Source organism: Abramis brama (assembly GCF_963993115.1).
Source record: "Abramis brama genome assembly, chromosome: 20".
NCBI classification, from domain to species: Eukaryota; Metazoa; Chordata; class Actinopteri; order Cypriniformes; family Leuciscidae; genus Abramis; species Abramis brama.
In genome coordinates, this window is record NC_139982.1 from 18,201,823 (window position 1) to 18,216,218 (window position 14,396).

Sequence of the window (14,396 nt, forward strand, 5' to 3'; positions counted from 1 at the left end):
AAAACTTGATTTTCACCACAGGGGGACGAATTGAAGATAAATTATATGAAGTATTATTTTGTATTGCTGAACCGATATAAAACTAGCCTGGTTGACACCAGACCCTTCTCAGCTGTAACTGAGAGTGGGTCTGGGGAAGGTTCATTCACAGCCCATTTCCAAAGGGGTGTCACCAACGGACGTCGCTCAAATGCCTCTGGGAACAATTGGATAGACCTAAAACCAATCAGAGCGATCGTTATCGTGTAAAGCCTGCCTCAACATTTGTGATTGGTACCTCGATTTGGAAAAATTGGAAATGGGCTTGAATGGGCTCTTGGCCAGACGGCCTTGCAGAGCAAATCTCAAATTTGCCGGAAGTTTGTCAGGGTTTTCCTAGCCTGGAAATCCAGACCTAAATCTGAAAGATTAATGGTCTGGTGTCGACTAACGGCCAGCTCGAGGGGCGGCACCAAGCATGCATTTGAAAATCTCACTGCACGCAATTGGATAACACTACGACCAATCACAACAAGCCCCATACGCTTAGCTACCAGCGGAGCTAACTGGTAGATTAAACTCTTGCTGTATCCGGTCGGCAAAACAGCAAAAACGCCCTTCTTGCAAAGGAACAATTCGAGCGGCGTCTTCTGTTCCTCTTTTAGATAAAAAGCCAAGTCTAACTCGTTCATTGTAGTGGCCAAAGCCGTTTCAAACAACTGGTGTTCATTCATAGCCATCTTGCAATGTTTACTAATGACTTTGACGTCACAGCACTGTCGTCATCTGTTTAGCTCGCCTCTGGCCCGCCTATATCAGATAACCCGATGTGATTGGTGCAGCTCGGATACAAGGGCATATTTAATGAGCATCATTACTCGACACCAGAGTAAACTCGCTGAGCAAATTCAACTTGTGCTCTCGCGAGAACTCTGGATTTCCAGGGTAGGGTTTTCCCAGGCTAATATAAAACTAAATGCAGTTAAAATATAAAAGGTCTGTTTTTGGTAACATTTTACAATAAGCTTTTTAATTTGTAACATTAGTTAACTACATTAATTAACATGAATAATAAACAATACTTCTACAGCATTTATTAATCTTAGGTCATGTTTCTACATTTAGTAATGCATTATTTAAAATCTAAATGTGTGTATGTTAACATTTGTTAATGCACTGTGACATTGTTTAACATGAACAAACAATGTATTAGTACTAACTAACATTAACAAAGATTAAGGAATGCTTTAAAAATATATCGTCAGTTCATGTCAGCTAATGCATTAACTAATGTTAACAACTGAGACCTTATTGTAAAGTGTTACCGTTTTTTTACCCACAGTAGTGATTGTTTTAAAACGATTCATAGTAACAATGATTGATGTTTACAATTAAATATTTTTTTAATAACTATAAGACAATTAATCATATATGATATCCAGTATAATGCATTTGTGTTTTGTTTTGGAAGATTTACAAAAAACACACCATTTTTCTGTTGAGTCGAGCCATAATGTCTCTGCCAAGGGTGAAAAAGGCCTCTTCGACATTTACACTGGTTTTTGCACTTGTTTCCAAAAACTTGATCCCGTAATCAATTGCAAGCTGGGAAAAAAAAAAAGGCAAAAATTACAACAGTTATTAACAAATATCCAGTATCACACAAACTAGCTCATTCCAAATAATACACCTATAAATACTGTAGGTAGTATTACAATAATGTAATAATATATATTTTTATTCATTTTAAATGATTTTTTTTATACATATATTTGTGTGAAATACTGTAAAAGCGTATAAGATGTGAGAGATCTCACTTTCTCTCCTCTCTCTTTGGACACCTGTCTCCTGTCGTTCATGTCACATTTGTTTCCGAGGATCATCTTCTCTACGTCAGATGATGCATGCTGAAATGAGTGATTGAGAAGTTCAGCAGTCAAAAGAAATGTAATTCTCCAACAAACCTATCAAATACTTGAAAAATTATATTTGATATGAATTTACAGTGTGGGTAACAAGCCTGTTATACAATGGCCTCCAATTAATTAGACAAGCAGTGTACAAACCAATAAAAAATAAGGACCGGATCTGTTTTATAATGTAAATCATTTTACTTTATCAATTGAACATATTTAATGTCAGCTACCTCCTCAATGTTGCGGATCCAGTTTTTAATGTTCTCAAATGACTTTTCGCTGGTGATGTCATATACCAACATAATGCCCTGAAAACAAAGCCAGCAAAAATATGAAACATCCATCTTCAGCCATCAAAACTTAGACATATATATGTGTACAGTGCAAATATATTCTTGTTTAGTATTTTTGTCTTGTTTTCCAGTACAAATATCTAATCATTCAAATCAAGATACATTTAATTAAATAGCAAAATTACTTTAGATATTAAGGTTGTGTTCACACTTGGCAGGTTTGGTTTGATTAAAATAAACTCTGGTGCGATTGCTCTAGTGCAGTTCATTTGAAACTCTTAACTTGTAAAAACACAGTATACCATCATATGTGCACACATACAACGAGCACGTTTAGCCCAGCACACAGCATTGGTTTAGATGTTTGTAAGTTCTGTCGCAAAATATACGTAAGAAAAGCCCTTTTTTGTACAGTACCTTTCATGAATGTGGTTGCCCATAAGCTATTAAAGGGTAACTCTTGCCAAAATTGAACCTAGGCTCTTTTTGGTAATCTACCCGAGTCAAACTTTCATAATAAATAAAAGCATAATTAGAATTAGAATGGAAACGCCACTTTTAAGTTTGACCGTATTTTCGTTTTAGGTCAAAATGCCTTTTGAATGGGAGTGCATGGGGCACTTCTATGATAGCACCAAAATCGCTATTTTTAAAACACTAAGGAGGCTCGACACAACATAAAACTGTGCTCGAAGTATCACCAGGGTCTCTATACATGAACTTGAGCATTGACCACATTGTTTGTGTACACAAAGTTTACTAAAAAGAAAGGTTTTGTACGACTTACTTTATCAGTTGGTGTTTCCGGTGGCTGGATTTTTGTCAGTCAAAAGTAGTCAATCTCCGAATGCAACGTAATGAACTGACTCCATATGAGGAAATGTCATGAACTTGTAATTTCGATGAAAAGCATGATAACTTGGATAAAAAATGATCCTTTAATTTATATGGAAACAAGCTTTAGGAGCTTTCCATCTTTACTCTCCTCATGTTACGTTGCATTCAGAGATCGACTAATTTTGACTGACAAAATTCCAGCCACCGGAAACACTAACTGATAAAGTTAGTCATACAAAACCTTTCTTTTTAGTAAACTTTGTGTACACAAACAATGTGGTCAATGCTCAAGTTAATGTATAGAGACCCTGGTGATACTTCAAGCACAATTTTATGTTGTGTCGAGCCTTCTTAGTGTTTTAAAAATAGTGATTTTTGATGCTATCATAGAAATGCCCCATGCACTCCCATTCAAAAGGCATTTTGACCTAAAACACAACTGTTCAGATCGGATTTGTGTGTCCATGCTGCTCTTTCGTTTTCTGGGATATATGCATTGGTTTCTATGGCAATGATTTACGTTAGTATAGCCTGGCAAGCCAGACCTACATCAAGATGTTGGGTCTGGCAACTCACCATAGACACGGCTCAATCCGGGATAAACGGCTGCCTTTCAAATTCCCTCTGCACGCAATAGGACAGCGCTACAACCAACCAGAGCGTTTTCCCAACAGCGGAGCTAACGTTAGTTGATAGATTCAACTTTTGCCATATCTGGCCGGCAAAACTACGAACACATCTTCCTTTTTTTAAGAATGACTTAAGTGCCGTTATTTGCTCTTTTCTCAAAAAAAAAACCTAACTCCAAGTCCTCCAGAGTCGCGGACAAAGCCGATTCAAAAGATGTTCGCCAGCAGCAGCCGTCATTCTTTGTTTTCAAGTGGCAGGTAACCGTCGCAACTCTGTCGTCATTATGTTAAGCCCGCCCCGCCTACTCTATACACAACGTGATTGGCCTGACCCAATTTAGGTTTTTGCAGCTCGAAAAAGTCAATGGAGAGTTGCTAGACTGCCCTGGCTGCAAAATACATTTTGCTGCCGCTAGGGTGCGTCTAGATTTCTAGGCTAGCGTTAGTAGGCATACGCCAAAAACAACAACAACCGCAACATGGAGGGTTTTGCAATGTAGATGCTGCCTTCTTTACAACATGACTATGTGAAGCCGCTGCGCTGGACTACTTTGTCTTATGAGGCAACAGCAGAGGCTGGTTTGTGCGGATTTATTCCATGCTGTCGTCTCCGCCAGTTTTAAAACATGTCTCCATTTTATTGTCATTTTCTGCTTTTCCCGCACTTTGCAACAACACAACATTGTTTCTGCAGCGACTTTCGGCAGTCTGACCTGTTTACATTTAAGTGGCGTGAAAAAAAGTCACATAAACCACATGAAATCCGATCAGAGCGTTCAGACCGAAAACGATTTACAGTAATGAAATTTGAATAGGATTTCAAACCACATATGAATGTAGCTTGAAACGGATTTGTACAAATTTCATGTGACTTTTTGCCATTCACACTTGCTAAATCTGCTCGGATTTCAATCAGATATGCACAAAAATCGGATTTGGACTGACAGTCGGAACAAGGCTTTAATCCGGACCAAAAGAACCAAGAGAACCAAACTACAAGTGTGAACACACCCTTGTCTTGTATACTAAAAACTATTTTATATTATATATAAATAAAATATAGAATTTAAAATTATACTTAATTTTTATTTTATTTACTTTTTGTTTAGAAAACAATATAATATCTCAAGTAATTTTGCTTCTCAAGTAAATGTATCTTGATTTAAGAATTTTAGATATTTGTACTGGAAATCAAGACAAAAGTACTGAGAAAGAATTTTTTATTTTTTTTTGCAGTGTAGTACTTACCATAGCGCCTCTGTAATACGCCGTGGTGATCGTCCTAAATCTTTCCTGCCCTGCAGTGTCCCTGTAAAACAACCAGACAGTCACAAGTAAATATGCACCCTCACCTCGTTCCTTCCGTCTTTTGTCACCTCGCTCAACCTCAACACTTTACATTGGTTTGGGGTGAATCCCACCCTGTTCTTTCCTATATTTTTATATAAACATCCTGTAGAATGTGCAGATAGAGGGCACGGATGTCCATGACACTATTGTCTGCACGTCTCATCCTTCATTAGTCTGCTGGACAGGGTGTGTGAGTTTATGACAGTTACCAGGAAGAATAGCCACAGTGTGTGATGTCATTTCCTTCTTACTTATCAAGTACACTCAAGGACCTTTATAATATCAGCACTTTCCAAAAACCTTCGTATAGTGCCTAGATATTAACTAGCATATTGCTAGCAAATGAACTGGTTTCTTTAACTGTTTTAAATTTTGTTTTGACATATTTCTAGTTTTTAATAAAAAAAAGAAGTTTGAAGGGATTATCCAGTTTTAGAGCAGAAAAAGTGCAAATGTATGAGTGTTAGTGAAACCAAAAATAAATTAGCTACTTGCTATTGGTAATCATAGGCAAGTTAGTTGTAATAAAAAGAAAGTACACTTCATTGTATTGAATGTGCACTTGTAGTGTTCTTCAAATCTTAAAAGTGTTTTTAAAAGACAGTACTTTCAGATAATATAATTTTAATTAAATACACACTTATTTACTGTACACTTTTCAAAAAGTGCACTTTGTAATAATGTCGCATTCAAAGTTTTTAAATAATTTAGATGTGTTGCCTAACATGCTAAAGCACACACATATTTTAAATGTACTAAATTGCAACTACATAATTACAAATGTATAATTACAAATATATTTCAATACAAGTTTCAAAAGAAATTACATTAAAAGTTTATTTTAGTACATTCAGAAGTACACTTTAACCATATTTCAAAGGCAACGTATAATTATGAAATTACATATAAAAATGGACTTAAGTGGGCCAAATAAGCAGTCTTAAGTTTTACTAATTGCATTTAATAAAAACTATATAATACAATTCATTTAATTGCAAATGACATGCACTTAAAGGATTAGTTCACCCCAAAATGAAAATTTCCTAATAATTTACTCACCCCAATGCCATCCAAGATATCCATGTCTTTCTTTCCTCAGTGGGAGAGAAATTATGTTTTTTGAGGAAAACATTTCTGGATTTTTCTTCTAACAATGGACTTCATTGGTTACCATCGATCACAGCTGAAGAAGAGGTTGTTATCTAGCGAAACGATAAGTCATTTTCAAAAGAAAATTATAATTTATAGACTTTTTACCTTCAATAGTTCGGATTGAGCTGATCAATAAACGGACAGGGAACTACGTCATCACATTGAAAGGTCACGCCTGTGCCGGCAATACTATTTGAACTACTATTCATATTCATCAGAATGTTATTCATATACTATTCATATTCATGGTAACCAATGAAGTCCATTGTTAGAAGAAAAATCCAGAAATGTTTTCCTCAAAAAACATAATTTCTCTCCCACTGAGGAAAGAAAGACATGGATATCTTGGATGGGATTGGGGTGAGTAAATTATTTGGAAAGTTTCATTTTGGGGTGAACTAATCCTTTAAGTGTCTGAAAACATATTCAGTTCACACTTAAGTATATTATTTTTAAATATATATTTTTTGTAATAAGTAGGCTACTCCTTTTAAAAGTATGCTAAAGTGTACTTCTATTTTCACAAGTGCATTGTCATTCTAGAGAGCATTTTATTGGACAAAAAATGTGAATATTTGTGTGCAAGATGAATAAAATGTTGGTATGTGCTTTTTTTTAGCATAATAGCCTTAAAGCTAACTGGTATAATGTTTAAAAGCAACAAAACTCTAATTAGGCTAAGTGTAGAATCTGTTCCCTATATTCAAAAGTCTGTTTAGGGTGTGAGTATCTCTTTAAACAAACCAAGAGTTTACACAGCTTTAAATATCTGTAAAGACGAAGTGTAAATGATGAAATAACAGGATATATAAAATACAACTTGGCACTGCATATTAATGACAAACAAAAGGCTCACCATATCTGCAGCTTGATTTTCTTGCCGTTCAGCTCGATAGTTCTGATTTTGAAATCAATTCCTGGCAACAGAGAAAAAGAGAAACATCGTCAGATCTTCAGTGACTGGCACCACATGGAATCAATGGTACAATCAATGTTACACTGCAGTGGTGAAGATATAATGAGCTATTTCCAGTTCCTGGGGTTAAACTGCTCCTCTTGCTTTTTTTTGGCCTGCTGGTTAGTGGAAAATTGCTTGTTGCTTGTATCAGGCAACAAGTTGTGTACTTTGCAACAAACCTAACATTTTAGGTTGTTCTCTGAATCTCTGTATATCTGACATCTTAAAACTATTAACGCTGTAGAAAGATGATTTCTATTCAAGAAATAAATCAAGATTTCTAAGCTTATTTATGAAACAGATTCAATAGCAATTCAAAAAGATGCCTTACACTCAATATAACTAGTCAAACGGGAGGTGATGTGGTTTTCCTGTGGAAAAATGTCTAATGCTACAACAATATAGTAGTTCAACTTCAAGATCTGGGCTAGTAACTAAGAGGTTTATACTAAAGAACAGTTCTTGTTTTACGCATAAAACTCATTAAATTTAGTTTGATTTCTCTGACAATAAGATCTTTATCTTATGTCATTTTGGCATACAAATACATTTATCTTGTTATATGTATACTGGAAAACAAGACCATAATACTGACTAAAGGCCAATTCACCTTAAAAACCATTACTATGAAGCTAACTATAACAATTCACGTCGACACCAATGCACAATAACGTTCTGTTTATTATAAGCACACGCTGCAGTTTTGTCATCTGACGCTTCAAATGCTCGAGCTCTCTCGGGATGGATTCTGATTGGCTGTCAATGTTTTTATCGTTCATCAGCTGGAAAAGAATCGTGAAAGTGATTCCAATGATATTGTGCCGTTATTGTTGTAGTTGTGGTGTGGAAATATATATTTTTTTAAACTATATCGTTATCATTACAGTTTTCATCCTTGGTGTGAACGGTCCTTAAAGAGGCTACATGCGATTTTCTGAAATTTAAACTCGCGACTGACACCTGTGGCCAAAAAACGGAACTGCTCTTCCTTTCTGCTCGCTCTCGTACGTGCACACTTCACAAGTCATCCGCTGCAAAGAAGTCAACATTATGTTTACAGAGGTAAGAAAAGTCAAATACATATATTGTTTGAGAAACTAAGTTTGTTTGCTGACTAGCGGTGGTGGCAGAGTGATCTGAAACGTTTAACATGAACGCGCTTGACGTCACATCCGCAGACAGCGCGCGAAAAATCCGACCCGACAGAAAATAGGAAAAATAGGATACAGGCTTATAGGTGCACCCACTGTGAGCTGACAAGGTGTCAGTATGCTCATCAGGAGATGTTTGAGTCATAAATGGTCAAATAAAAAGGCTATTGTTACGTTTATTTTGGGGAAAAAGTTCCATGTAGCCTCTTTAAAGAGACACGCCGACTTTTTGGGACTTTAGCTTATTCACCGTATCCCCCAGAGTTAGATAAGACCATACATACCCTTTTCATCTCCGTGCGTGCCGTAACTCTGTCTGACGCACCCACCGCTAGCCTAGCTTAGCACAAAGACTGGAGGTAAATGGCTCCAGCTAGCATACTGCTCCCAATAAGTGACAAAATAACGCCAACATTTTCCTATTTACATGTTGTGATTTGCTTCGCCTTGTGAGAATATAGTTCCCAGTATGTATATGGTTAGAAGATGGCTGTGTCTCATGTGACTTTGCTATTTGTACACGCTGTGACTATACCAATCACAACATGTAAATAGGAAAATGTTGGCGTTATTTTGTCACTCATTGGGAGCAGTATGCTAGCTGGAGCCGTTTACCTCCAGTCTTTGTGCTAAGCTAGGCTAGCGGTGGGTGCGTCAGACAGAGTTACGGCACGCACGGAGATGAGAAGGGTATGTATGGACTTATCTAACTCTGGGGGATACGGTGAATAAAATAAAGTCCCAAAAAGTTGGCGTGTTCCTTTAAGAAATTTGTTTTGTTTTTTGCAGTTTAGAGACCAGAATATCATATTTGGAGACTTGGGTGTTGTCTGAGAACACCCAAACACCACTTGGCATTTCAGTCAATGAAAGTTTGTATATTACAGTTACATACAGTAATTTACCAGATGCTAAGCTACAGTTAAAATAAGGGACATGACAAGCAATTTATCAAGCAATTAAGCAATATCACAACCCTGAGAGAAACACACACACACACACAGTCACAGGAAGTGGAGGTGGACAGCTCAGAGAAGTGTGGGGAAGTATGCAGAGTGGCCACAACTGGGGTCATGGACGTCCTGGCACAAGAAAGCAGATGCCAGTCAAATGCTCCACTGCATTGGCGGAAGAATGCTGAGATGGGCTGAGTGAATATCACGAGAACATGATGGGGATTCAAACAGTACAGCTCTCTGTTCACGGTCAAGTCTACTATGACCCCGCACAAAGGAACCATACTTTCCCCAGCACTCCGTCCTGACATTGTCATCAAAATATTGTTTATGCAGAGTGGTCGTGATGATTTCTAACATCAAAAAAAAAAAAAAAAGCTACTTTTTTCAGGGAAATTGCTGTTTTGCAGATAAATGGGATGTAAATACAAATGAAGTCTGAAAGAAAGTCGAGGCTCACAGACCCCATTGCAAGACAGCATTGCAAACAAAGGCAGAGGGGGGCGGTGACGTTTTAATCAGATGGAAAAACTGACAAAGGAAATGACTAAACTCTCTGTGCAAGCAGACGAAAGACGACTGTGCAGCTTTCACACACACAATGCAAAAAGTATCTTGTCTAAAAAAATCCTTAAAGCAAGATAAATGTGCATGAGAATTTAAATTGTATAAGAAATTAACACCTGTTATAAAAAATATATTTTTTTTTTTATCGTATATGTAGCAAAATGTTATGAGGTTGATGCTGACAGGGAAAAACAATTATAGAAAATCTATTTGAGAAAAGCTGATAAGGTTATTTAAGCATTTGCAATTCATCCTGTACGCATATGAACATTATTTTACAGCATCTTAGGTTTTCTGCATCAAGAGGAAGCATGTTCCTTGTTTGTCATCATATGGAAAACAGCATATGGTCATGGGTTTTAAACCTGAACAGTGAACACTACAGCAAAACATCCAACAGCAACTTACTAAGTGGCTTGAACTCAATAATACAGTTAATGTTTCTCTTGTGTAGACTCCTGTATGAACTTGTAAGGCCATTAGTGAGCAGGGTTTGACAGGTTAAAAGTAGATACAGCTGTGGTCAGCAAAATATGACTCTCACACCTTCACCGACAGCATTGTTTTCAGAGTATCTCTGTGGATCTGTATCAGATATAGATAGCACTCTATCCATCTACCTATCTATCTATTTATTCATCTATCTATCTATGATTATTTACCTACATATTTTATTAGTTAATACTAGTTTTTAATATTAATACTGATTTGTATAGAAATAAAAACACATTATACATTTAAATGATATAAAATATTAAAATAAAAACAATTTATACTATATATATACATATATATACATACATATATATATATATATATATATATATATATATATATATATATATATATATATATATATATATTAAACAAAACATTATGAGAAATATATATTTTAATTTGTATACACGAGCTATGTAGGATCAAAGGCCTATGCATGTCTAAATAAATCTAGATGTTTTAAACATAATCATATAATTAACTGGGAAAAAAACACATGTGCTTTTCAAACCTACTTTATCAATGCAAATTAAACTAGAAACTTAATTATTACAGTTTTACTGTATCTGAACACTATATTCCTGCATATAACGGGACACCGTCCAATACCTTCTACCCAGATCACCGGTGAACTGACCGATTGTGGAGATGAAGGTGGTGTTAAACGCGTCCTCGCTGAATCTGAACAGCAGACATGTCTTTCCCACTCCACTGTCTCCAATTAGCAAGAGTTTGAAAAGGTAATCGTAAGTCTTCGCCATTTACCAAGCCAGTATTTCCTTAATGAATGACAGTGCACAGTTTCCCTTGTTCATGGCATTGACACAAAAATCATAGGTTCTCGAGCGAGGGCGGGGCCTCGTTGTGTGACGTCAGCGCGACGGCACGTACGCGATTGGTCAATGTAGTTTCTAGGAGGACAGTTTTTTCCTTTTAGGAGGACAGTGACACGGTACTCTAGGAGCCCATAGACATAATTATGTCTATGTAGGAGCCCCCTAGATACATCACGGGTGGTTATAGAGAAAGCACTGTGCATATATAACAAAAAATAATTAATCTATTGTGTGGCTTAACACATTTTTGTAAGAAGGATTTTTGTCTTTAGAAAGTCACTTTTCAGAAGAAAAAAATCAACATCTGTCATTTGGTATTCAATAGACCTATGATATCAGCGTTTTTTCCAAGCCCAGTTAGTAGGCTAATGGTTTAGTTTTGAGAAAAATATCTATCTATCTATCTATCTATCTATCTATCTATCTATCTATCTATCTATCTATCTATCTATCTATCTATCTATTTATCTATCCTAAAAGGATGTTCCTGGTCGTATTGTTAGGGTTAGAAAAACCCTGGTCTAGAAAAGAATTGTATACAGTGGTAATATATATATATGTGTGTGTGTGTGTGTGTGTGTGTGTGTGTGTGTGTGTGTATATATATATATATATATATATATATATATATATATATATATATATATATATATATAATCCTACCATTTAACAGCCACTAGGGGGCATAGTCACTCGACCAGATTACTGTAAACAGATTGTACATAACAGATAGATTAAATAGTAGATGTACGTCTACGTTCGTTATTACGCTTCAAACAAAGATAAATAAAGAAGAACAACAACAAGTAAACTAAATCAAACAATGAAATGTGTTATGTAGTGGAGGAAGCTGCTAAGAATAAAGGAATGAACTGCATCTTAGGAGCTCTGAGAAATGTCAGGGTTGCCAGTACAGGAAATATCAACCCAAAGGGTCTATTTGTTTCATTTTATTGCAATTGGGAAATTATACAGCTTTATGATTTTTTGATAGATGGATGAATGGATGGATGGATGGATGGATGGATGGATGGATAGATAGATAGATAGATAGATAGATAGATAGATAGATAGATAGATAGATAGATAGATAGATAGATAGATAGATAGATAGATAGAATCTGATACAGATCCACAGACTCTGGAAATATATAGATGGACGGACGGACGGACGGATAGATAGACAGACAGACAGACAGATAGATAGATAGACAGTTAAGGTCCTTGCACACTGAGTCCGAAATTGAACCCTAACCCTAACCCTAACGAATACGAAAAAACGCATACGAAAATTTCGGTTCAGACTCAGTGTTAAAGAACCTTTAGACAGATAGATAGTTTTACAGGGGCCAAATGTACAAAGGAGTGTTTTATTGTTGAGCATGCCTGGGCATGTCTGATCAGATTTACTTTATGAAGCTGCGCGTGGCAACCCTGCAGTTACCCGAGCGAGGAGGAAAGCACCAGACACACACACACACATCCACACGAATGCGAAAATCAGCTGCTCTCGACAATGCCTGTAAGTGGATTTGTTCAGCTAGACAACGAATCTTGTATTTGACAGTTGTTAATATAGATTATGTCGTCTGCCGTTTTAATATTAATCCAGCTGTTTATTTTAACCGTGCGATACACATGGGGAAAGTTTTTTACTTCACATGGCGCTGGTTCAGTAAGGCCTAATGTTTCACTTTACACGAGGAACATTTCAACTGTTACATTGCACCGAGCAAAACGATAGATTGAATCAGATTGATGTTTCATTTGTTTTTTTAGAAGTAAGCCATTATAGTTTTCAGACTGACAAAGAGGGAAGTGATCAATATGGCTGTTAAACAATGTTGTTTTTGTGTGCTAAAGCATGAAAGAAGCATGCTTAGAATAGATTGCAGATTTTCTAATTAAAAGATTAAAGTAACTGTCATATTGTTGAAGGAAATGTATATAGTAACATTGTGTGTGTGTGTGTGTGTGTGTGTGTGTGTGTGTGTGTGTGTGTGTGTGTTTGTTTGTTTATGTGTGTGTGTGTGTGTGTGTGTATATATATATATATATATATATATATATATATATATATATATATACATTTTGTAGTGTCCAAAATTAGCATTGACTACATCATAATCAGTTATTAATATTTTGTTGGTTCTCTGTTGTTTTTTTGCATGTTTATAATTTCTCTGTATGATAGCCTGGCCAAAAATCATGATAACTCAATTTGGCATGTTTCACAGCGTTATTACAAATAAAACAATTGACTCTAAGCACAACTACGCAATATGCTTAACACAACCTTTCACACATTTTTAATATTAATAATGTTTAAATAAAAGGTGAAGATGTCAAATGTCCAAGGCCGGACATTACTTTTGGCCACTACTGTGTTTGTGTGTGTATAATGTATAATATATATATATATAATATATTCATTTGTATATTTATTTGTATATTTATGAATATATTCTTATTGTAACAGCTGGCCAAAGATCTACTCAACCCGTCCTTTGATTTTGAACGAAGGCAGCATAAGAAGAAAAGGCTTGTGCAGAGTCCCAACTCATACTTCATGGATGTAAAATGTCCAGGTTTGAGATCTATAGAAGAAACTTTGTTTGCCTTATGTGTAATATTTCACTTGTAGAAAATGTAATCTTTTCTGCTTATTTCCATGTAGGTTGTTATAAGATCACAACTGTGTTTAGTCATGCGCAGACAGTTGTGTTGTGTGTTGGGTGTTCAACCGTTCTCTGCCAGCCAACAGGAGGAAAAGCTAGGCTGACTGAGGGTGTGTATTTATTTACTGTATGATTGTAATATGTCCAGGGTTACTGTTGATTTTGTATTTTTGCATCAGAAGTTACTGAATATGTTATCCGATGATACAGCGTCTCATATTGAAATATGATATGAAGCTACATTTTTTCTTTTTCCAAATAGGTTGCTCTTTCAGAAGAAAGCAACACTGAGAAGGATGAAAAAGGAATGATGCTTTGAATACAAAGAAATTGTGCAACTTCTTAATGCCTTACTTTTTCATTGATTACAATGAATGAACTTTAAATGTGATTATGAATGGTGCATGGCAGGTTCTTTCTACCATGTTTATCAATTCAGTGGTTCTGAATAAAGATTCTTCTGCATGATACAACTGCATCCTGCAATTTAATTCTGTGTGATGTTTTACGTTTAATTTCTCATCTTGTGCAATAATTAGTTTGTTCATGTTATGTCATTTTTACCCTCAAAGCTTTCAAAGTTGTTGAGGATATTA

At 35.9% G+C, this 14,396-nt stretch overlaps 2 protein-coding genes across 2 annotated transcripts in view; one reads left to right on the forward strand and one right to left on the reverse strand.

Moving 5' to 3' along the window:
- The window catches only part of LOC311071334 (ras-related protein Rab-8B), a 13,441-nt gene extending 2,315 nt beyond the window's left edge, over nt 1-11,126 (reverse strand). The window contains exons 1-6 of the mRNA XM_084095696.1: nt 10,924-11,126; nt 7,013-7,073; nt 4,903-4,963; nt 2,126-2,203; nt 1,797-1,886; nt 1,468-1,584 (exon numbers count right to left, since the gene is read on the reverse strand). Coding sequence (XP_083951822.1) covers nt 1,468-1,584; nt 1,797-1,886; nt 2,126-2,203; nt 4,903-4,963; nt 7,013-7,073; nt 10,924-11,047 — 531 coding nt within the window. The 5' untranslated portion in view covers nt 11,048-11,126. The remainder of the gene's footprint in view (nt 1-1,467; nt 1,585-1,796; nt 1,887-2,125; nt 2,204-4,902; nt 4,964-7,012; nt 7,074-10,923) is intronic.
- Nucleotides 11,127-12,555: 1,429 nt separating this feature from the next.
- rps27l (ribosomal protein S27 like) lies at nt 12,556-14,273 on the forward strand. Its single transcript, XM_084095303.1, has 4 exons — nt 12,556-12,644; nt 13,602-13,710; nt 13,800-13,910; nt 14,063-14,273. Exons 1-4 carry the CDS (start codon nt 12,639-12,641, stop codon nt 14,089-14,091), a joined length of 255 nt encoding a protein of 84 aa, XP_083951429.1. The 5' UTR covers nt 12,556-12,638; the 3' UTR covers nt 14,092-14,273.
- Nucleotides 14,274-14,396: the final 123 nt, after the last annotated feature.